Source organism: Lactuca virosa, chromosome 1 (genome assembly GCF_052849685.1).
Source record: "Lactuca virosa cultivar CGN04683 chromosome 1, Lactuca_virosa_CGN04683_v6, whole genome shotgun sequence".
NCBI classification, from domain to species: Eukaryota; Viridiplantae; Streptophyta; class Magnoliopsida; order Asterales; family Asteraceae; genus Lactuca; species Lactuca virosa.
Genome location: NC_136426.1, coordinates 139,232,063 through 139,254,072, shown reverse-complemented (window position 1 = coordinate 139,254,072; position 22,010 = coordinate 139,232,063). Strand labels below are relative to the sequence as shown.

General features: G+C 34.5%; 4 protein-coding genes, 1 non-coding gene and 1 pseudogene across 7 annotated transcripts; 4 read left to right on the top strand and 2 right to left on the bottom strand.

Moving 5' to 3' along the window:
* Positions 1–816: 816 nt before the first annotated feature.
* On the top strand, positions 817–3,019 carry ATSEC20 (Sec20 family protein). The gene is made up of 7 exons (XM_079077673.1): positions 817–1,255; positions 1,345–1,414; positions 1,601–1,656; positions 1,789–1,864; positions 2,133–2,169; positions 2,449–2,563; positions 2,650–3,019. The coding sequence occupies exons 1-7, from the start codon at positions 936–938 to the stop codon at positions 2,897–2,899; spliced, it is 924 nt and encodes a 307-aa protein (XP_078933799.1). The 5' UTR covers positions 817–935; the 3' UTR covers positions 2,900–3,019.
* A 1,530-nt stretch (positions 3,020–4,549) lies between these two features.
* Positions 4,550–8,053, bottom strand: GATB (GLU-ADT subunit B). Of its 2 annotated transcripts, none has more exons than XM_079077647.1 (10): positions 7,901–8,053; positions 6,907–7,587; positions 6,629–6,838; positions 6,262–6,402; positions 5,969–6,172; positions 5,586–5,783; positions 5,408–5,476; positions 5,034–5,150; positions 4,858–4,942; positions 4,550–4,765 (listed from the first exon to the last, which is right to left on the bottom strand). In XM_079077647.1, exons 2-9 carry the CDS (start codon positions 7,537–7,539, stop codon positions 4,862–4,864), a joined length of 1,653 nt encoding a protein of 550 aa, XP_078933773.1. In that variant the 5' UTR covers positions 7,540–7,587; positions 7,901–8,053; the 3' UTR covers positions 4,550–4,765; positions 4,858–4,861. The 2 variants fall into 2 exon arrangements, with proteins under 2 accessions (XP_078933773.1, XP_078933777.1); XM_079077651.1 differs by lacking the exon at positions 7,901–8,053 and adding an exon at positions 7,682–7,847.
* Positions 8,054–8,143: 90 nt separating this feature from the next.
* On the top strand, positions 8,144–8,225 carry TRNAS-AGA (transfer RNA serine (anticodon AGA)). Its single transcript has one exon. It is a non-coding gene; the product is annotated as a tRNA-Ser (tRNA).
* A 120-nt stretch (positions 8,226–8,345) lies between these two features.
* On the top strand, positions 8,346–9,708 carry LOC145158816 (uncharacterized). The gene is made up of 4 exons (XM_079077664.1): positions 8,346–8,556; positions 8,815–8,885; positions 9,183–9,318; positions 9,436–9,708. The coding sequence occupies exons 1-4, from the start codon at positions 8,397–8,399 to the stop codon at positions 9,519–9,521; spliced, it is 453 nt and encodes a 150-aa protein (XP_078933790.1). The 5' UTR covers positions 8,346–8,396; the 3' UTR covers positions 9,522–9,708.
* Positions 9,709–12,302: 2,594 nt separating this feature from the next.
* On the top strand, positions 12,303–14,294 carry LOC145121396 (uncharacterized). Its single transcript, XM_079057148.1, has 5 exons — positions 12,303–12,666; positions 13,034–13,101; positions 13,183–13,412; positions 13,502–13,651; positions 13,730–14,294. Exons 1-5 carry the CDS (start codon positions 12,303–12,305, stop codon positions 14,292–14,294), a joined length of 1,377 nt encoding a protein of 458 aa, XP_078913274.1.
* Positions 14,295–16,104: 1,810 nt separating this feature from the next.
* LOC145158804 (histone-lysine N-methyltransferase family member SUVH9 pseudogene) lies at positions 16,105–20,460 on the bottom strand (annotated as a pseudogene). Its single transcript, XR_013737292.1, has 2 exons — positions 18,166–20,460; positions 16,105–16,540 (listed from the first exon to the last, which is right to left on the bottom strand). The product of XR_013737292.1 is annotated as a histone-lysine N-methyltransferase family member SUVH9 pseudogene (transcript).
* Positions 20,461–22,010: the final 1,550 nt, after the last annotated feature.

The window sequence follows — 22,010 nt, the reverse complement described above, 5'->3', positions numbered from 1 at the left end:
GATGTATAATTAATTATGTTTTTCTATATATATCCCTAAAATAAATATAAAATCACTAAGTTAATTTAGACATTATTTTAGAAAAGTCATGTCTACTTGTAACACCAAATAAACTAATTCAAAAAAAAAAAAATCAAATTTTTCTAAAACTAAATATGACCAATTTGATCAAATAATAAAGGTCGGCTTTTAAGAATGGGAGAATTTCATATATGCCCTTCTTAAACATCAAAATATCATATTTACCCAACTTAATTTCTAAATATCATATTTACCCTTCATAAAATTTATAAATATCATATTTACCCTTCATAAAATTTTAAAATATCATATATGTCCTTTTTAAACATCAAAATATCATATATGCCCTTCTTAAATATCAAAATATCATATATGTACTTTTTAAACATCAAAATATCAATGGTAATATTTAAAATATCCTCCATCGACAATATGATAATAATCAACAACAACAAAAACTAAACAATCAAAATATACATTCTATAGAGAGGGTTGAAGATGAATCTTTTTGTTTGTCAAGAGGACGACATACCAACAATTTAGAAGTTCAAATTTCATTATCAAAGACGTAAGGATAATATGGTTAAAATTTTGAATTATTATAATAATTCTAAGGTATAAAAAATGATTATAAAATATTAAAAACATTATAAAAAAGGATTTGGGTAAATATGATATTTTGAAGGTTTATAAAGGGTAAATATGATATTGAAAAATTAAGCTGGGCAAATATGATATTTTGAAGTTTAAGAGGGGCGTATATGAAATTCTCTTTTTAAGGATGATCCGGCTGAAAACCTGTTTAGATACCACGGGTTCAACCTTGGGTTATCCTGGAGCCTGGAGGGTTAACCGAATGATTTCATGTTCTTCAAAGAACCAACCTTCATAAATCACGCGATTCCTGGGAAATCATGGAGGTAAAAGCATCATCTCCCACCGATATTGTTATCGAGGAATTCAACAAGACAAAGAAAGACTGGGACGATGGGTATGTTCAAACCCTAGACCACATTCACGCCATCGAAAACTACGGGAAATCAAGATCCACCGCCACCGGTGACGTCGCCAAGAAAGATTCTTTGCCCAGATTGAACGGCCTTGCTCAAGACGGACTCTCTTTGCTGACTACGGCACAATTCAATCTTGATCTTTTGGTCCCTCAACTTCCTACAGATGATCATATTCAAAATGCCCGAATGTTGCTTCTCTCATGGAGCAAACAAATTCAAAGGTACGAACACCCAATTCTTAATCCATATCAAAGTCTAGATAATTTTCAATCCAAATCGAAATACCCAATTCTTGTTTTTTCTTATTTAGTCTGCGATCAAGTTTGAGACATGCTAATCTGCAAGCAAAATCTAACATGAGGAAAGCTGCGAAAGAGGAGGTACATTACAATTCCATTCCATCCATATATCTTTCCTTTTCTTCAATAATGGTGATTAAGTAATTGCATCATTTGGGGTAACTAAATGCATAAAAGCCCAAAGTTATACATACATTAGCTCAATAACCTGTAGATCAACTTAAAGGCTTATAAATGTGATCTTATATTTATCATATTTGGTATCAGAGGGAGCTTCTCTTGGGTGGTGGAGAAGAGTCAACAGTTAGAAGGCGTAATTTACAGTATGTATTACCATAAATTTCTTCAATGTTTATAATACTCCAATTTCTTTCTCTATATTCCTTATGTTAATATTGTTAAAATCAGTATACATTTACTTAAGATACACTAAAAGTAGTATATTTTACAATCAGGACAAAAGCTGGAATGACATCAGCAGCAGAAAGCATTACAGAAAGCCTTCGAAGGACTCGACAACTAATGGTTCAGGTTTGTTTCTCTTAAACCCTAATTTCATGCCCCATTTGTTACTCATGATATGACATAACAAATTATACTGTGTTTGATATGTATTGGACTGGGACCCACATTGTTGTCAATGAGACAAAAATTGTAACTTTTGTCTCTGTCCCACTCAAGAAGGTGGGGTAGAGACTTACTATCGATGTCTTGTCTATGCAAAAGACATGAATGTGCTTCTCATCCTCATCAACTATGATACATGATATCTCTTTCTTACTTGTTAATGTATTTACAGGAGGTTGAACGAAGTGGAAACACACTCATGGCTTTTGGTTTGTCCTTTCATCTTAATCTTTCCATTTCCTACTTGTAAAAAATGTTTTGTTAGAATATAAGGGTAAAATGGTCATTTAGTATCATTCATTCAAATAGTTTCTTCAAGTCTATAAAAGAAACAAACCTTATGTATATATACAACACTTTATCCACACAAACATCATTACCCATTTAGCCACTTTACCCTAAGGTTCAAAAAAAAGAAACAACCCCTTATTTTAAAATTATAATGGTGTTGATAATTTTAAATAAAAATTTATTTTTGTTTAGTACAGAGGAATCAACAGGAGTGTTAAAGAAAGCAGAAAGTGAATACAAAGGTCATCGATCACTACTAATGAGAACACGTAACTTGCTTTCAACAATGAAACGCCAAGATGTTATTGATAGGTTAAACAAAATCAATCTTATATCATTTCCTTTTCAAGATTAATCTTTAAAAATAATGTTTTTAAGGTTGAATATTATGTGTGCAGGGTTATAGGTGTTGTGGGAGTAGTGATTTTCTTGTTGGTTGTTCTTTATGTTGTTTCAAAGAGAGTTGGAATACTAAAGTTGAAAAACATGGTTCTTGCTTCTGTAAAAGCTGCTATGGCTAATAAAGCGGAAATTGTTGAGAGGGCAGATGTAGGTGGTGCTATAAACCACATGGGTCGGGTCAATGAGCATGTGGGCCCGAATGTTGACTTTAACTTGGAACAACCGATGATGCATGATGAACTTTGAATATTTAAATTGCATATATTTTTGTTGCTCTTTTGTTTATGATATGAGATTTTGACTTTTTTGGGGTCAAACACATTAATTTTTTTTAGTTTGGTTATGTATAGATTGTTATGTTTTTTTTTTTCTTTTTCTATTTTGTTATAATTTTTCGATTTTGAAATTGATATGCTGATTATCGACTCTATGAAGTAATTCTTGGCAAGTTTCTTGAACTGTTTTTACTACTACAACTGGAAAAGCTTGTTGGCTTCAAAATAGTAATGAATATTTACATTTTTTTAATCTATAATAGCAACATACTTGCATTGTTTTACCAATAAGAACAATATATAAAGATAACATCCAATTCAAAAATGCACAACCGCAGTTCGTTAGTTAGCATATGACATGAGAGCAGATAAATGGTACGAGTATTAGAGGATGTCCGAGTGCACCACACAGTAAACTATGTTAAAGTTTGCAAAAAGCTATTACTTTGATTTACAGGGAACGATATTTGCATAAACCGACGATCAATGATGTCCACCAATTATACACGATGGATGAAAATAGGCATGGGTTTCCAGGAATGCTAGGTAGCATCGATTGTATGCATTGGTTGTGGGCATTGTGCCCCAACACATAGCGGGGTCAATACGTGAAAGGCGATCATAGAGAACCGACGATTGTTCTAGAAGCAATCACATCACATGATCTTTTCTTTGGATATGACATGCATTCTTTAGTCAAGCTGGTGCAAAAGACATCAATGTTCTCGATTAGTCGTTGGTATTCAACGACAACTACCTTGAAAAGTCGCACAGTGTACGTTCGAAGCAAATGAGATGGCATATAAGCACGACAAGTACTACATGTCGGGGCACGATCATATTAAGTGAAAAGGTTGCAACACGTAATATACATGTGCATCATATTACATAACATGATTCTGGAAGATGAAGAAAGAGCGATATGCAGATACGACGCAAACGAAGTTTTGTCAAACGCTGAAGGAGTAGGTGTTGGTACGCACACAAAAATATAGGGAAAATAGAAGAGAAGTACATGATCGCGACATTTATCACTCCCTTTATGCGGATTTGGTGGAACACATTTACAGGGCCACATACAACCTGATACAGAGTATTGACACGATGATTTGTTTGACGAATCAGAAGAAGATTCGGATATATTTGTCGACGACTCAGACAAAGATCCGGTTGACAAGGACGATGATTCGGAGTGACAGTTTATTAATAATGGTTTATTATTTTTAATTATGTTTTTTCTAGGTTTTATTATGTAATTTTTATTTTTAAGTAATGAAATATTTCTATTTTAATTGATTTTGGGTTTATTAATCATTTTTAATTAATTTTATTTATTTTTTGAATTATAAACTTTAAAGTTATATTATTTTTATTTTTAAAAAAGTAAAAATGAAAGGTGACCATTTCCGGGGTGCGGCTTCAGCTCCTTTCACCCTCCCCGCACAGTATACCCTCTGGCCTAATAGTAACAATATGTAATTTGAAACTTACAAGATTACAAACATTAGGTTACATGATATTGTTGTTATCAATAAAGATATGTAAGTTGCTATTATTTGTAAAGAAACATAACTACATTTTCATAGCTCTAACTTTGTATTTCAACCACAACACAAGAGGATAAAAAACTAGCTTGTTTAGCATTAGCTGCAATAAATTGTAAGAAACAATATTCAAGATGAATGTCAAATACAATTGCAACCTATAATCTAAAAAAAATACATCTCCAATTTCTTGTGGTTTGTAAAATACGAAAAAGTCCTTTGCCTTGTTTTCATAGGTAACAAGTAACAACTCTTGGGTGGGGTTTCATCCGAAAAAGAAATGGCTACACAATCTGCATGTTTACAACAAAATTCAAGTTCATAAGATCAAAATATTCAAAAAAACAGAAGAGAAGATTAACAAAGAAAGATTTTTACAAATTACCGAATCAGTTTTTGGCGTTTAATTTTTCAAGAAGAATTTTGTTCACAAGCCCTGGATTTGCTTTTCCCTTTGATTCTTTCATCACCTGATAATTTGGTTTAAAATGCTTAAATTATAACATTTAAAAAATAATAATATGAATTTATGAGAAGCTCAGTTTAGAGAAAAAGACCAACCTGCCCTGCAAAAAAACCTTGCAGCTTGGTTTTACCTCCACGATATTGTTCCAATTGCTTTGGGTTATTAGTAATTACTTTATCAACTATTTTCTCAATCTCAACAGGGTCAACTATCTGTAATAAATCAAAGTAACTTTTTTAATAAATAATGACACATTTTAAAAAGTCAGAACTTAATAGGGAAAGCCTCCTTTTTCAAACTTTATCTATTAAGTTGTTCTTTTTAAGTCAAAAAGAAACACAAACACCATATATAGCTTACTAGATTAAGTGTTGTATACAAAAAACTGTTTCTTTTTTGGACTGTATGAATGTGAGTAAATGACCATTTTACCCTCTTGTTTAGAAATGATATAGAACAAAGAGCTTGCCTGTACAAGATCTTTCTCTTTGATAAGTCCCTTAACAGTTCCACCCTTTTCCATAAGTTCAAGGAGTATCTGCAGAAATTTACACACAAATCTTGACCAATATCAATAAAGTTCCAATTTTTATGAACATTTACAACGATAATAAGGTATTAAACAATACTCTAGTAAAAAGACACACCTCTTTCCCTATCTTTCCACTAATAGTTGCACTTTTTATAGAAGCTATCAACTCACTTAATTCTTGAGGGCTAAGTTTTATTTCATTTATAGACAACTTTTCATTCTTCATGTATGCAGCAATATCTCCCATGATCCAGTTAGCTGCTAATTTTACATCAGGTACTTTAGCAATTGTGGCATCAAAAAAATCTGCAACCTGAAATACCCAAATACGTAAATTTAGACAGTTGACAGTTGACAGATGACAGATAATGACTGACTGATGTCAATGAGACAAAGATTGCAAATCTAGTCCCGCCTAAAAAGGTGAGACATGGACTTGGTCTTAATATCTTGTTTGTGTAAAAAGACGTTAATGCCCTTCTTATCCTTATGACATACATTCACATCATTGGCAAGAAAAAGGACATCTTGCATGCTTAAACCCATTTCCTCATATCTTCTTCTTTTCAATTCCGGAAGCTCAGGTAAGGAATCACGGATTCCATTGACATATTCTTCTGTGAATATAACTTCTGGAAGATCGGGTTCGGGAAAATATCGATAATCTGCAAGTCCTTCCTTTTTCCTCATTGTAACTGTTTTCTAACAATAAGAGCATAGAAAAAAGATAAGCACTCTAAAATGACCAAAATGCCCCTAATGAGCAAGAAAACATGTTACAAATACAATACCTGAGCTCCTTCTTCCCATAGACGTGTTTCTTGTACAATTTCCTCAGCTTGCCCTTGGTTATATAATGCTGCTTGTCTTGCAATCTCAAAATCAATAGCTCTACTCATTGCTGAAAATGAATTCAGATTCTTTATCTCCACCTATCATTCAAAAACCATGATGAGGGAGGGCATTTACGTCTTTTGCACATACAAGATTCTTTATTTGGGTTTTTGTAAAAAGCTGCAATTTTTATCCTGTACTGTATAACAAACGGGGCCCAAGATCTTTTCTAGATGATCTTCATTTTACCTTGATATTTAACATAATGAAGAAGAAAAAGGGAAGTATTTTATAATTTTATAATTTATATATTTATATTTATACCTTGGTGCCAAATTCTAATTGGCCAATTGGACGAATGGAAACATTGACATCACAACGAAGTGATCCTTCTTGCATATTTCCATTACTAACCCCCAAATATCTCACTACCCTTTGTAATTCTGCAGCATATTCTGCAGCCTCAATTCCAGTTCTCATATCAGGTTCAGAAACTATTTCAAGTAAAGGTACCCCTGCTCTGTTCAAATCAACCTGTTTCCAACAAACAAATGTAAAATAGTAAAAAAATTACCAAACTATCCCTGACTTTAAATAATCACCTGAGAATAACTCCTGGATCCCGTGTGAAGAAGCTTCCCTGCATCCTCCTCCATATGAACCCTAGTAATCCCAAACCTTCTATGCCCTCCACCAAATTCAAGTGGAAGATCCAAATCAATGAACCCGTTTGTAGCAATTGGAATATCAAATTGTGAAATTTGATACCCTTTAGGAAGATCAGGATAAAAGTATTGTTTCCTATCAAATTTTGAATTCAAAGACAACTTGCAATTGAGTGCAACACCAAGCATCACTGCATACTCTATCACTTTGGAATTCAAAACGGGTAAAGCACCGGGTAAACCCATACAAACGGGGCAAATACATGAATTTGGTTGTGACCCGTAACTGTAAGCACAGCTACAAAAGGCTTTTGTCATTGTTGCCAGCTGGACGTGTGTTTCTATACCGATGATTGCTTCATAATCTTTTAGTACTTTTTCAACCGCTTTTGCTCGAGGTGTTTCTGTGAAGTTTGAGTGAGTTTGTTGTTTTGTTTTTGTTGTGGTTGTTGTTGTTTCGGTTTGTGTGTTTTGCATTGAACAGAAGAAAACGTGTTTTCTTGTTATGAAGGTGGAGGGACGTGGTAATAATGGGCGAGATTGAATGCCTCTGAATAGTGTAAGAGCCATTAAACTGTTGTTTAACTAATTCAATTGGTTTGAAACAAGACAACGTATCTGCAGAGTATCAAATTAACACATAATCAATCACACTGAAGAACAATTAGTGTAAAACTACACAAAATCCACAAAACTTGAGGTGGAATTATACCATTTGAGTCGTGTTTTCGAAGATGCGATAGCGAATTAGCAATAACTTGAATTAGATGTTAAATTTGAAGCATACCCAAAAGGGGATTTATGTTGAAATTAAAACCCTTATTGCATTGGAAATCTTGCTCGTAATAGCATGAACATTCAAGATTTTTTTGATGAGTTTGTTTGGGAAGATTCAAGATGATATGTAAAGCATCAAAGGTGTTTACTTTACCTAATTAGAACTCAAACGAACTCTGTCGATGCAATGAACATCCCGACAATGATTGTATTAGAGCTATCTTTCACATCCCCGAATACCAAAATCCTCCAAAGAGATTCAACCGTCAGTTTATGAGTGAGGTTTTGATAAGTTTTGTGGAACGGCTGTGACAAGTGACAACGTAGGAAAGAATCGAAAGATGATAATGTCAAATTTTAATTACATATAGTATGAGTGTTCAGAAGAGACATCAAAGTGGTCGTGCCGGAGTGGTTATCGGGCATGACTAGAAATCATGTGGGCTTTGCCCGCGCAGGTTCGAATCCTGCCGACCACGACTTTTTTTTAACGCAAAGTGCGAGGGGAAGAAGTGCGATCTCAAAAAGTTGCGAGGGGTTTTTTTTTTTACTCAAAGTGCGAACTCAAAAAGTTGCGAGGGGTTTTTATAAACATATTGCTTGCAAGTTTCAATAATTCAACTCCCGATTCATCTTTTTGATAACATGAAATGAGGATGACGGAGAGGTTGCAGCAATGGGGTGGAAGAGCGATGTCGAGATTCTCCTTTAGAAATGCCACCATCGTCGTCTGTTTCTTGAATTTGATCACTGCCTTGTTTTTGATTCACTGCTTTCTATCTCCTCCCACCTCCAATGGACCCGATTCAGGTGCATTTCACTTAGTTCACCTCTCTTTAATATAGGATTCCATTTATACTTAGATTACTGTGTATTAGTAATAAATTAATCCTTTTTTTTTTGTTCCCATTACTTCATTCCTATTGATTGCTCAAAACCCCCTATTTTGTTGGCATAATTGTCACTTTCTATGTTTTAGATTTTGGGGTTTAGGTCATATGATGTTACTAATTCTTTGTTGAGAACGTATCTTCAAAGCATCTGATAAAGTTGCCTTTTGAAATTTAGTTCTGCTTAAGTATGTGAAGGAATCTGAAGAACTACGTCGTGCCATGGAACCTGTAGAACTTATAAAAAGAGTAAGTTTTGAGTTTCTATGTGAATAAGTTTCAGTTGAATTAGATTATAGAGATAATTGCAGGAAATAATCAACTCTTTTCATAATCATAGCATCAAACTTGACATTTTCTACTGCTTTCATTGTTGCTAAAAAAGTGATAGTTCGTTGTTATTTCCTGCAAATATCCCTACGATTATCCTCAAATCATGACTCCATCTAATGGGTGTGTTGATATTAGATGATCTTGAATAAAAACGACAGATTGAGATTTATTTTCCGTAATGTGAATTTATTTTTATTGGAAAATGGAAAATAGGTTAGAGAAATTGAGAGAGAAGGTCATGAAGAAGTAGAAACTGTTCAAGAAAAAGATGCGAAACAATCTGCTGCACTTGATTTGATATCTAGGCTGAACAATCATCGCTCCTATTCAGATGCCGATAACCAAAAAGGTAATTACTTTACTTTCTTGATTTCACAAAATAAATTTAGTAAAATTCTAAGTTATATTTTCAAGAAAGATATATACTTTGACTTATGAACTTGTGTTCACTTTATATCTTTTTCAGCTCTAGAGGAATGGCGTAAACGAAAGATGGAAAGAGCAAGACAACGAGGCCTTGGTAAAAATGGAACCACCAATTCTCAAGAATGAACTCTTTGTTCCAAACGAGTTTTTAAGCTCTCATGGAAACAAATAACTTTTTTTTAGTAAAGTTTTTGCATAGCGAATTTGTGTAATGGTGTCTTTTTGTAACAAGTGTGAGTTTTTTGTATGATTGAATATACGTTTATAAGGAGGTAATAGTTGTTTATGCAATGGTGTGTCACCTTTTTTTAAACCTATAAAACAAACTTGTTTTTAAGACAAATGATGTGACCATGTTTCATTCTAGGCCTAAAATATGCACCTACATCTCACGGGTATTAACAAAGTTGAAATTTCTATGAGAGTCATTTCCACCAACGGAGGAAAGTAGAGTCATTTTAACATGGCGGTTTAAACGGACCAAATTTTTTGTATTCGGATGTTCTTTCCACGGGATTAATCAAAAACAAAATCGCCATTCATAAACTCTTCATCTGTATGGATTTTGAAAATATTTACCCCTAATGTGAAACTTTCCAGATTGCAACATGGACAATTTCAATATCATTTTCTAGTACCATGATCATTAAATGAATTTTGGTTGATAATAATACTAGTCTTGATGTCAATGCTAGTGGCATCCACTGATAGACATGCACAAAAAGACTGGTCTCGACCGAACCAATCTAAAACGAGACTGGACCGAAAACAGAACGGCCTGAGACCATCCGGGACTAGTAAAAAAACGGACTGTTCCGAGACCTGTCCCAATAGGTCCAGTTCGAGACCGTTCTCAAAAAAAAAAAAAAAAAAAAATGGAAGGCAAAGTTTATAAATATATTATTTTGTGTTAATTATACAATTTTAAATCACATTATCTAACTTCTTTCTTTTCTCTTTTATTAAATTTTAGTGTATCATTTTTAATAAATGTTAATTATATATTTTGATGTTAATTATATATTTGTTAACGGGAAAACTCGAAACCGAAAAAGACGCATGGAACGTCTGTGAGACCGAACCAAAAAAGACCGAGACCAATCCCAAAAAGACCTAAGAAAAGACCGGTCCGAAAAAAGGCCGGACCGGACTGTTCTGAGACCGATTCAAAAAAGACGATTAAAAAAAAAACAAACTTTCAAAACTGACCCGAGACTGGTTCGGTACCGCAAATATACATCTCTATCTGGTGATGTTTTAGACCCGATATTTATTGGGGCTTCCACAATATTTGGGTTAACTAATGTGTTTGTAGCCTAACTTTTAAGGGGTGTTACAACTTGTAAACCCAAGTAGGATGAGTATTCCACAAATGCTTGTTCTAAGTAAATATTCCCCTCTTGTTTTTGGGCAAATGATGTGGCCACATGATAACATGGATATTGCACAAACCCTTGTCGGGAAATATACCCTCTTGCTTTTTGCAGAATGCATGTGGCAACATACAAGTTAAAACTGATCTCATTTAAAGACAACTCCTAGATTCTAGACTATTCCATCCCTATAAATACCTTTCATACGTGTTTATAGAGTCCTTCACAGTTTGGATAAAACCAATAAAAAACAAAGTGTTCAGTTTAAACAATTTGGATGAAACTATATGGTTATATGGTCATATGATATTTAGATTTTGGATTCTTTACACAAAAACCGAATTAATATCTTAAATTTCATATTGATTTTGGTTATTAAAATAAAAGGAAATAATCAAATAAACTGAAATGACCATTTAAGCGTGCATTTAACCGAATTAGTAAAGTTGAGTAAGTTGACTTTGTGGAATTTAGCAAGTTTATTACATGCATACTACCAACTTATATCAAGAACCAAAATGACCATGGATTGTCTGCTCCACAAAAAAAAATGGTTTCAAGGAAGCGTTAAACTCTTGAGTATACTAAGGAATTCTAAAAGGGCAAATGTCATATTAGCCCATCGAACTTTTGACGTTTTTTTTAAAAGGTCACTAAACTATTTTTTTTTGCACATTAAAGGAATATACTTTCATTTGACCGTTTTAAAATACCCTTATGTAACCTTTTACCGGGTTGAAAGGTAATGTACATGCCACGAGGGAAAATGTCGGTGACACGCCATTTAATGAAATGGCCACGTGTGGTACACTTATATTAATTTGTTATAAAATACCCTCCCCCTCATTGAAGAAACCCCTCCTTATTGAGAAAACCCTCGTCCCACCATAGTAACTGAAGATCGATGGCTATATTCCTCTCAATCAAAGTTCATTTCCAAGGTGTGTTCATCAACAAACCTTTTTGCTATTCTGATGGTGTTCATCATGTGTTCGACAACGTCGATTTTGCTAGTATGTCATATAATGAGTTTGTGGGTTTTCTTGAACGATTCACACAAGAGAAGTGTGAGAAACTTTATTATTGTCAACCCGATTTACAAATTCCAGAAGGTTTAACCTTGATTTCAAATGAACTTCAATATCAAGAATTTATAGACATTGCTTATCAATGTGGAGTACAAGTTCTTGTTTACATGGACCATTTTGGTACTACTGTGCACGTAAGTAAGGCAAATGAAAATGATAATGAGGATAATTGTTCTGTGAAGTCAAACATGTCAATCGAAGGGGAAGAAGGTATTGACCTAATTGACTTCATGAGTCCACAAGAAAGCAACATGGAAGGAGTAACCTATGAAGGAGTAAGTCAGGAAAATGGAAATGAGGAGGTCACAGAAGGTGATCCAAAAGATGATGAAGATGATAATGTCCCAGATGTGAAAGGAAAACCGATGTTTAATGAAGACATACCTTAGAAGAAGCAGTTGCCAATTCTAGGTATGAGGTTCACCAACCCTCAACAATTAAAATTTATGATTTGTAATTATGCTGTAGCAAATGGGTATCAATTGTACTTTGAAAAAAACGACAGTAAAAGGTTATTGGTTAAGTTTAGTACTGGTCAATGCACATTTAGGCTGTGGGCATCATGGATGAGTGAGGATCAGTCATTCCAAATCAAGTCCCTTATCATTGACCACAATTGTGCAAGAAATTTTAAGTTAGGGTCAATTGTCAATTACAGATGGATTGGTAGTCATTTCACCAGGGAAGTTCTTGAGAATCAGAAATTCAATGTTAGGATGTTAAAGGAGGAAGTAAAGACTAAATTTGGCATAGAGGTTAGTATGGGACAATGTAGGAGAGCTAAGCAACATGCAATGTCTCTTGTTGAAGGTACCATAGTGGAAAATTATGCAAAGTTGTGGTCCTATGGTGAAGAGATAAAAAGGTCTAATCCAGGGTCAACAGTCAAGTTGTCTGTGAACTCTATGCCAGATGGGAAAACTTACTTTAGCAGGATATATATATATATATATATATATATATATATATATATATATATATATATGTTTTCATGCACTAAAGGAGGGTTGGAGAAGTGGCTGTAGAAGGATAATAAACTTAGATGGGTGTTTTCTAAAAGGAATGTGTACTGGTCAATTATTATGTGTTGTTGGTAGGGATGATAACAATCATATATACCCAATAGCTTGGGCTATAGTTTGTGTTGAAAATAAAGACAACTAGAAATGGTTCTTAGAAAACTTGCAAGAAGATCTGTATCTTGAAGGTGGGTTTGGTAATACATTGATGTCAGATCAACATAAGGTATGTTTCTACTTTATAATGCCATACCTAATTTCTTTCAAATGTGATATACTTCTGAATATTATGATGATGTAAATGCAGGGGATAATTGAAGTAGTTAAAGATTTATTTCCAGAGATAGAACATAGGCAATGTTCCAGACATGCTCTTTCCAATTTCAAGAAGAAATTCCCTGGGGCTCAATATGAAAAATTATTTTGGAAGGCTTGTAAAGCCTCAACTGAACCTCTTTTCAATTCTGCAATGAAAGAGATTCAAATGATTAGCCCTGCTGCTTATGTGCATCTTATGGGAAGGAATCCAAACTCATGGTCAAGAGCATTTTTTCAAATAGGAAGGGGTGTGATGCAGTTGAGAATGGGTTGTCTGAAAGCTTTAACAATGTTATATTGGATGCTAGGAAGAAGCCAATTATTTCAATGTTGGAGGATATTATACTATATGTGATGCAGAGGATGTGTAGTTTAAGGCAGAAAGGAAGTGGATGGGGACACTTTGATGTATATCCAAACATAAGGCTTGCCATAAATGAATTGAAGATCCAACAAAGGTACTTTAATATTCACCATAAATCAATTGAATATCCAACCAATGTACTTTATTAGCCACTAACTATGCTTATTTGTAGGTACTGGAAAGTGCTTCCTAGTGGCCTGAATACATTTGAAACAAGAAACTTAGGAGAGTCTTATGGAGTTGATTTGGAAAAGAAAACATGTACTTGTAGGATTTGGCAAATGAATGGGTATGGGTGTGTACACTCAGTGGCAACCATTAGTTATGTAAATAGAAATGTAGAGGCATTTGTTGATCCTTTATATCGTGCTTGCATTTATATGAACACCTACAAGTACTCAATAGGAAGCATGAATGGGACTGCAATGTGGCCCCCAACAGACTACATACCACCTTTGCCACCTTTGAAAAGGAAGATGCTAGGGAGACCAATTACTAAGAGAAAGAGGGACAATACTGAGGTTAGTGGATCACACCGAGTATCCAAGGCAGGGAAAAAGATGGTATGTGGTGTTTGTAAGAAATCAGGCCACAATAAGTCAACCTGTGATGCAGTGTCAAAGGCCGAAAAAAGTCAGGTCAAAAAAAGGAAGGCAGAAGATGAAGGTGAAACTAGTGCATTAAAGAAAGGGAAGGGTCAAGGGCAAAGGGCAAAGGGGGAAAAAAGGAAAGGGTGAAGGTGATACTGGAAGTGGAATTGGTTTCAAAACGGGAGAAGGTGAATGTGGGTCAACAAGTGGTGTGACTAAGAAGAATGGTAAAGAAGTAGGTACATTGAAATTAAGGAAAAAGTCAGAGAGGATACTAAAGAAAAAGTTGGCAAAAACGGTGAAGGTGATACATCAAGCAAACCAATGGACTTGGATTAAAGCTGTTTTGTTTTTGGAGTATGTTAGTTACAATGTAAGGTCTTTATTAAATGTGTCTTGATGTTATGGTCTTGTTTAGTTTGTTAACGTGTCTTTAAAACACCAAGTTATGACATTAATGAATGCATGGATGTATGATGTTTGTTATTCGTTTGAAACATGAATGTTAGTTTCTTTAGTTTAAAACATAACATGAATGTTTGTTTATAATTGTACTTCCAAGTTAATTCGACATAACAAATAACAATCATATAACAATGTACTTCCACATAACAATGTGGTAGCACATGGGCACATTTCATTACAAAGCATAACATCATATGCAAAGCAAAATAATTGTTATAATAAGAACTACATTTCATTTCATTCATCCATTACAACTGAGGTTATTGTCTTACCAAAACCCCCCAAAAATTTGGTTCTAAAAACCAATACATCGTCAATGGGCACCACTAGTCAAAATAACCAACAACACATAACCTAATACATACATATAATACTAGCAGATGTCGAAATTAGACAAAAACAAACAACATTCGACAACCCTGATAACCCAAAAGAGACTAATCAACATCGTGCTAGCTACGAACTAAACTACACCCACCAAAATCCCCATCCACTGCAGTCGATGCAAACACGAACCCCGATCAACGACATCACTGCAACTCCAACAACACCCATCATGCTCACTATCCTTTTCAAGTAGCGTATCTCCTCCCTAAAATCGCCAAGCTGTTGTCGCACCTCATCTCTCAATTCCTCCATCTGCACTTGGATTTCCATGACGTGAAGTTCGGAATCAGTTGGTAAGTCTAGTTCCGAAGCTCTGAAACCACCATAAGAGAAGCTTTGTTTTGAGGCCATCTCCTTGACTTATAGGTGGGAAAAAAATGAAGTCGGTGGTATTTATGTGAAGGTTACGGATCAGGATAACAAAGTGGTGGGGAAGACTGATTTAGGGGAAGACGAATTTATAAGGGGGACCATTAACGATGACTTGACAATTCTTGGGGACCAAGATTACAACAGTAATATTCCACGGTGATGCCACATGTCACGAAAATATGAGATAAACCTTTTACAATCGATAAAATGATGTAATTAAACGGTCAAATGAAAGTATATTCCTTTAATGTGCAAAAAAAATAGTTTAGTGACCTTTTAAAAAAAACGCAAAAACTTTGATGGGCTAATATGACATTTGCCCATTCTAAAATTGGTTTCTTCCTTAAATTCTATGGCTGTTGTCATTTGGTGAGCCCTAGTGATACACTACTTCATGTTGGTTACCAAATGGTATGAGTAATTGGCCTTAAAATAAAGACTATTATTCAATGTTGGTTGTTGCTGCTGTCTTTTTCCTAGATATCCTCTCCATTGGGCCTAGTTACCTCTTACAGTCACTTAGATATTGCCCATCAGGTGTTTTGGTGTTGCTTTTAAATTCCTATGTATTTTCTCTTTGTTCTTATGTATCTGTATTCTATTTTCTATTTTCTGTAACTGTCCCAGCTTAGGAGCTGGTTCTTTCTAATATATATATATATATATATATATATATATATATATATATATATATATATATATATATATATATCCAGCCATTCAAAAAGAAAAAGAAAAAAGAACCGAAATGACCATTTAAGCGTTCATTGATTCCATCTCTATACACAATCTACAAAATTATATATTAATTTGTACAAAAATAAAAGCCAAAACAACATCAACAAGGGTATAAGATGTAGTTTTTTAAGTCATCTACACTTGATATGTATTATATATAAACTTCATAGGTACACAAAATTTGCTTCTTTAATGGCAATTTCAATTTTCAAGTTTGGAGATGCATGCATCATTTCCCATCTTGATGAGCCTCCTATGTTATGCATTTCAAAAACCAAAAGCCAAAAGAGAAAGGAGCTATAGTTTTAATATAGACAACCTAATTTGGAAATAGATACCCTTCCTTATATAGTGGAAGAAGATGAGATGTGATATGCATTTGGAAACCGAGATGCAAAATTTTAGCCAACTTATCATCTTCTTTATACCATCTACAAAACACAAGATTCAAATGAATTAAGCAAACATATTGATTAAATTAAAAGAAGTTGTGAATATTTAACTTAGAAGTTGTTTCTTTTTTTACTTAATGGGCAAAACACTTAATCTGGACGCCTATACATGTATGACTTATTGGGTTAAGTCAAAAAACCTGACTTAATGTATTAAGACACTAAGGGTGCGTTTGGTTGTGAAATTTTTTTCAGTTTTCTAGGAAAATTTTCCAAGAAAAACGGAAATTTTGAAAATGCGTTTGGTTCGTTCAGTTTTCCAAATTTTTCTAAGAAAATGAAAATTTTCAGTTTTCCAAATTGTATGTAAATTATAAAAGTGATTTTTACAGTTTTCCAAATTTCTAAGATGTAAAATGAAAACTCCACCAGTTCCAACCAAACGCGTTTTTTAAAATTTTTATTGAACTTTGAAAATGAAAACTCAACTCTATTTTCTGAAAACATTTTCTTAGAAAATGAAAACAGTTTTCCACAACCAAACGCACCCTAAGAGTGCGTTTGGTTGCGGAAACTTTTCTAGTTTTCCGTGAAAAAATTCAAATGAAAATTTTGAAAAAGTGTTTGGTTGATTCGGTTTTCAAAAAAATTTCCAAGAAAATGAAAATTTTTTGTTTTCCAAATTGTATGTAAATTAGAAAAGTGAATTTTACAATTTTCCAAAGTTTTCTAAATTTCTAAGATGGAACATGAAAACTCCTACGGTTCCAACCAAACGTATTTTCTAAAATTTTCATTGAAAACTGAAAATGAAAATTCAATTCTATTTTCTAAAAACATTTTCTTGAAAAATAAAAACAGTTTTTCACAACCAAACACACACACCCACCGGCCCCACCCCACCCTTACCCACTCCCACCTAACCCTACCTACCCCACACCCACACCCACACCCACCCCTAACCACCATCCCACCAACCACCCCCTATTTAAAATAACAAAAATTGGAAATGAAAGTTGATAAAAAATACACAGCCAAACACGTTTTTAACTTTCTAAAATGTGAAAATGAAAACTCAAAAGTTTTAACCAAACGCATTTTCTAAATTTTCTACTGATAACCGAAAATGAAAATTCCATTCCTTTTTTTGAAAACTTTTCCAAGAAAACTGTAAACTGTTTTCCACAACAAAACACATCCTAACCTTTCACCTATTCAACTATTTTCCCTTCTTCTTTGCTCCTCCCAACTCCTCTCACATTAAAACCGATAAATATTGTTAGTATTGTGAACTTTGTTTTTCGGAATGCAAGGGTAAAATGGTCATTTAGGGGCTGTTTTTTTCTCATCAAGTCTTGCATGAGTAAAATGGCTGAACATGTGATGATGTCTCTCTAAGTTAATATAAGGTTGTTTTCTTTCCTTTCTGATAAACCATCCGAGACTAAATGACCACTTTACCCTTACATTCACTGATTTTAATGAGAGGTGAGTTGGGAGGAAAAAAGAAGGGCAAATAGGTAAAAGGGTAAAGTATCTTGATACATAAAGCAAGGTTTTTTTGGCTTAACTCATTCTATCAAAGGTTAAGTGAAAAAAGAAACAATCCATTAAAAAACCCATAAATATTTAACTTAGTTACAAAGATAAGAAATAATTGTTACCTCATAAACGATGAAAGTCACTGGATCTGATCTGAGATATACACAAAAAAGCAAAAGAACAACTTGAGACATATTTCTTAGTTACAAATGGGCAATTTTTCTGTCCATTCACCAGCTGCACCATAATCAAGACTAAGCTCCCTCAATGGAGGAATATCTTCCATAGCAAACAACATAAGATGAGGAAACCCAAAATTTGCATGATCAAACAACACCAATTGCACAAAAACATTCGGACATGAACTATGGCTCATGTAACAAGCAACATTTCTCATTCTAGAAACATCCATTGCAAATTCCAATTTTGGTGCAGATGGGTATGAAGGGCGGATATAATCTTGAAAAACTTGTGACAAATCTCCCCATTCTGCCCATCTGTCACCAAAACGGAAAGGATAGACTAAACTATCCTCTCCGTTCATTGTGAATACCTGGGCTTGTTCTCTGGTGAGAACAACCCCAGTGTATTCACAGATAAAAGATCCAGCTTGGATCAAATCCAATGACCTAACTCCCCAACCCGTTTCCATTGACCTAAACACTTCAAATCTATTCTTTACACCTTTTTGTGTTACACGATTCCAACAAGTAGGTGGGCATGAACAGAAGGGCCCACATTCGAATATTATCGGTTTTCCTCTTAACAAAATCCCATTTAAATCATAAGCGAATTCACCCCCATTCTTTTTAGCACAAACACAATCAGGTCTACACCCAGATACACAACCACACCCTTCGCCTTTCCCTGAAATCTGATAAATGAAAGGAGGGAAAACAGTTCTTACCAGATACTCGTAGTTCATTGGCTCAGAGTTATCATCAATGTCATTGAATAAGAAAACTGGGGTGTTTTCTTTTTTTGATGAAATGTCGAAACTGTAATACCCTAAAGGTCGAGCTTCCTTTGGATTGGTTTTGATGTTTTCTGCAAACTTGAGTAATGAACTCCCCATTTCTGGTTGATCTTCCATTCTAACAAGTTTGAATTTGTATACTCCAAAACCAGATTTGCCCATTTCAAACCAGGATTCAGTGATTTTATAGAGTCCATCATAAACATAAATTTTATCGCTTGCTCCACCTTTGTATTTCAACCCACGAACAACTCTTACCTCAATTCCATAATGCATGCTTCTTTCCATAGCAAGGTTTCCCCCTACTAATCTTTGATGAACAACTTGCTTTGAGTGCTTATCTTGTCCACCGTGACCTGTGTATACGATAACATCGCCACTGTCTTCATCATCTTCGTACCCACCGGAGACAATCACACTGGTGGCAATTGGTTCCCCATTTGAGCTGTGGCTCGACCTTAAGTAATCAATTCCGGCTTGAATTTGACCATGGATGCCTAAAACGCATAACTCTGTTCTAAAATTGAATACATCACCAACGTAAATCCCTGGAATTGCACCAACGATACGTTTCTCACGATTCAACCAGAGATCGTTGGTTTTCATCAGTGCAGCAGCTTTCAGATCGCCCCGGACACGGACGACGCGTCCTTCGACATTAGAACGACGCTTCTCGTCTTCCAACATAATGAAAAAATACAGAGAATCAAACAGCATCCTTGTTTTCCTTACCACCTCTCGAAAGTACCTCTCGTCTGCGATTTCAAGGTTCGTCACCCTGACTAACTCAGCCGACCGCTGAGACTTCCGGCGAGATGGAAAATCGACGATTGAAAGCTCGTCTTCTTCAGGAACCAGCACAAGCGCTAGTGCATCAGGATCCAAAGGAACATCGTCATTTTCCTCCACGTTAATCACCGATTCGGTCTGAGACATCCCCCAACTGCCATTGAATTCAGACTGAAGACTGTTCACACCGGATCGGGGTACTGAAAATGTAACATCGGAGTCAGTTACTGGGGCACTCAGACCGAAACTAGAGATAGGGTTTTGAGATTTATCGGGTTCAGGTGGAACTTCTGGTGTTTCGAGTTTAGGCTCAGTTTTGGGGGTGATGAAGATTGCAGCAGTAGAAGTTCTACCGCCACTCCCGCCAGCGCTGCCGCTGGTGGTGGTGATGGTAGGGGTCGTAGAATGATCGGGGTAATCAATCCCGGAGCCCATTTGTTGTTGATCGAATCAAAACAGAGCTGGTAGAAATGAAATTAACGATATAGATTATGTGGAAGATCTACAGAGAGGTGTGATGTGTTCATGGCGAATCTGTCAGATCAGCGAGAACTTAGCAGGCATGATGCATATATATCACAGTGTTATAAAACGTGACGACTGTTGTAACGTTTGTATTAAGGGGAGTGTTTGGTAGCGGACATATAATAAGATAGGGGGATATATAGGACCCAACAAATGCTAATATGTAATATGTTTTCGGTAAAATATGATAGGAACTTAAAAATATGGAATGATAACATAGATACTAAATAGAGATATAAAAAAGAGAGTTCTCAAAATTAGTTTAATGGTTTGAAATTTCCTGTTTTAGAAAATATTGAAATATTTAGTAGGTCTATGATGATAATTATCACATGTGAAATAAATAATTTTTAAATAAACTTGAAAACGAACTTAGACTAGACTAACTACCGGTCACAATAAATTTGAGAGTGAACGAAAATTATTGATTTTCGACAAGTTAGAATATATTTTGAGAGTCAGTGAGACAATTAAGTTTTTGAGTGAACAACATAACAATGATTTGGTGTAACTTTGATGTGAATTAGTTTAAAATTTTAACATGTTTACATAGAGAAGATTATATTAGATATTTGATAAAGTGTTAGACGAGTGTTATAGAGATTATAGTATATATGTGAAACATTATTAGATGAATGGTATATGAGATAATAAAGATGTGATAAAGTATTAGATGAGTGTTAGGTGAGATAATAAAAAAATCGAGATAGATAGAGTGGAATAATAAAGATGTGATAAAGTGTTAGATGAGTGTTAGGTGAGATGATAAAAAACCGAGATAGATAGAGTGAGATAATAAAGATGTGATAAAGTGTTAGATGAGATAATAAAAAACCGAGTTAGATAGAATGTTAATCAGATAATAAAAGAGTGAATTATATATAATATTAGATGAATGTTAGTTGGGTGTTAGGTGAGATAATTAAAAGCCTAGTTAGGTAGAGTGTTAGGTAAGATGATAAAAGACCGAATTAGATAAAATATTGGGTCAGTGTTGGTAGGGATGAACAGTTTGTCCCAAATCCCGATCCCGTACCGGTACCGTACCGAAACAGATACTGAATTTGAAAATATGGGACGGTACTCGGTACTCCAAATACATGAAATTCGGTGTACCGGTACTAGTACCGAAAACCGGTACCATTCCTAGTAATGGTACCGGTGATGTTAATTCGGTTCGGTACTCGGGATTGACTTTCGATAAAATTCGGTTTTCGGAAAATTGGAAACGGTATGGGTCGGTACCGGTTCTGTGCCATGTTCATCCCTAAGTGTTAGTAGATGTTACATGAAATAATAAAAGTCTAAGTTAGATAAAGTGTTAAGGCTCTTAAGTGAAATAATAAAATATCGAATTAGATAAAATTTATATTTATATATCTACCTATCTATTTATATTTATATATTTATTTTTATCTTTATCTATATCTATATTTATAAAAATCTTATAAAGAAGGTCAACCAAATCAACCTGGATTTATCTTGAACCACATTAATTTGATTTTTTTTTTCTAATTTGCCCCGCATTGTTTTACACATATATCTAACGTTTCATTTTTCCCCTATATAATATGACTATTTTGTTTATCTTATCATTCAATCTTAGGCTACCCCGTTGATAATATATGACGAGCCGCTCACCATTTTTTCATTTTAAAAAAAACATTGTGATATTAT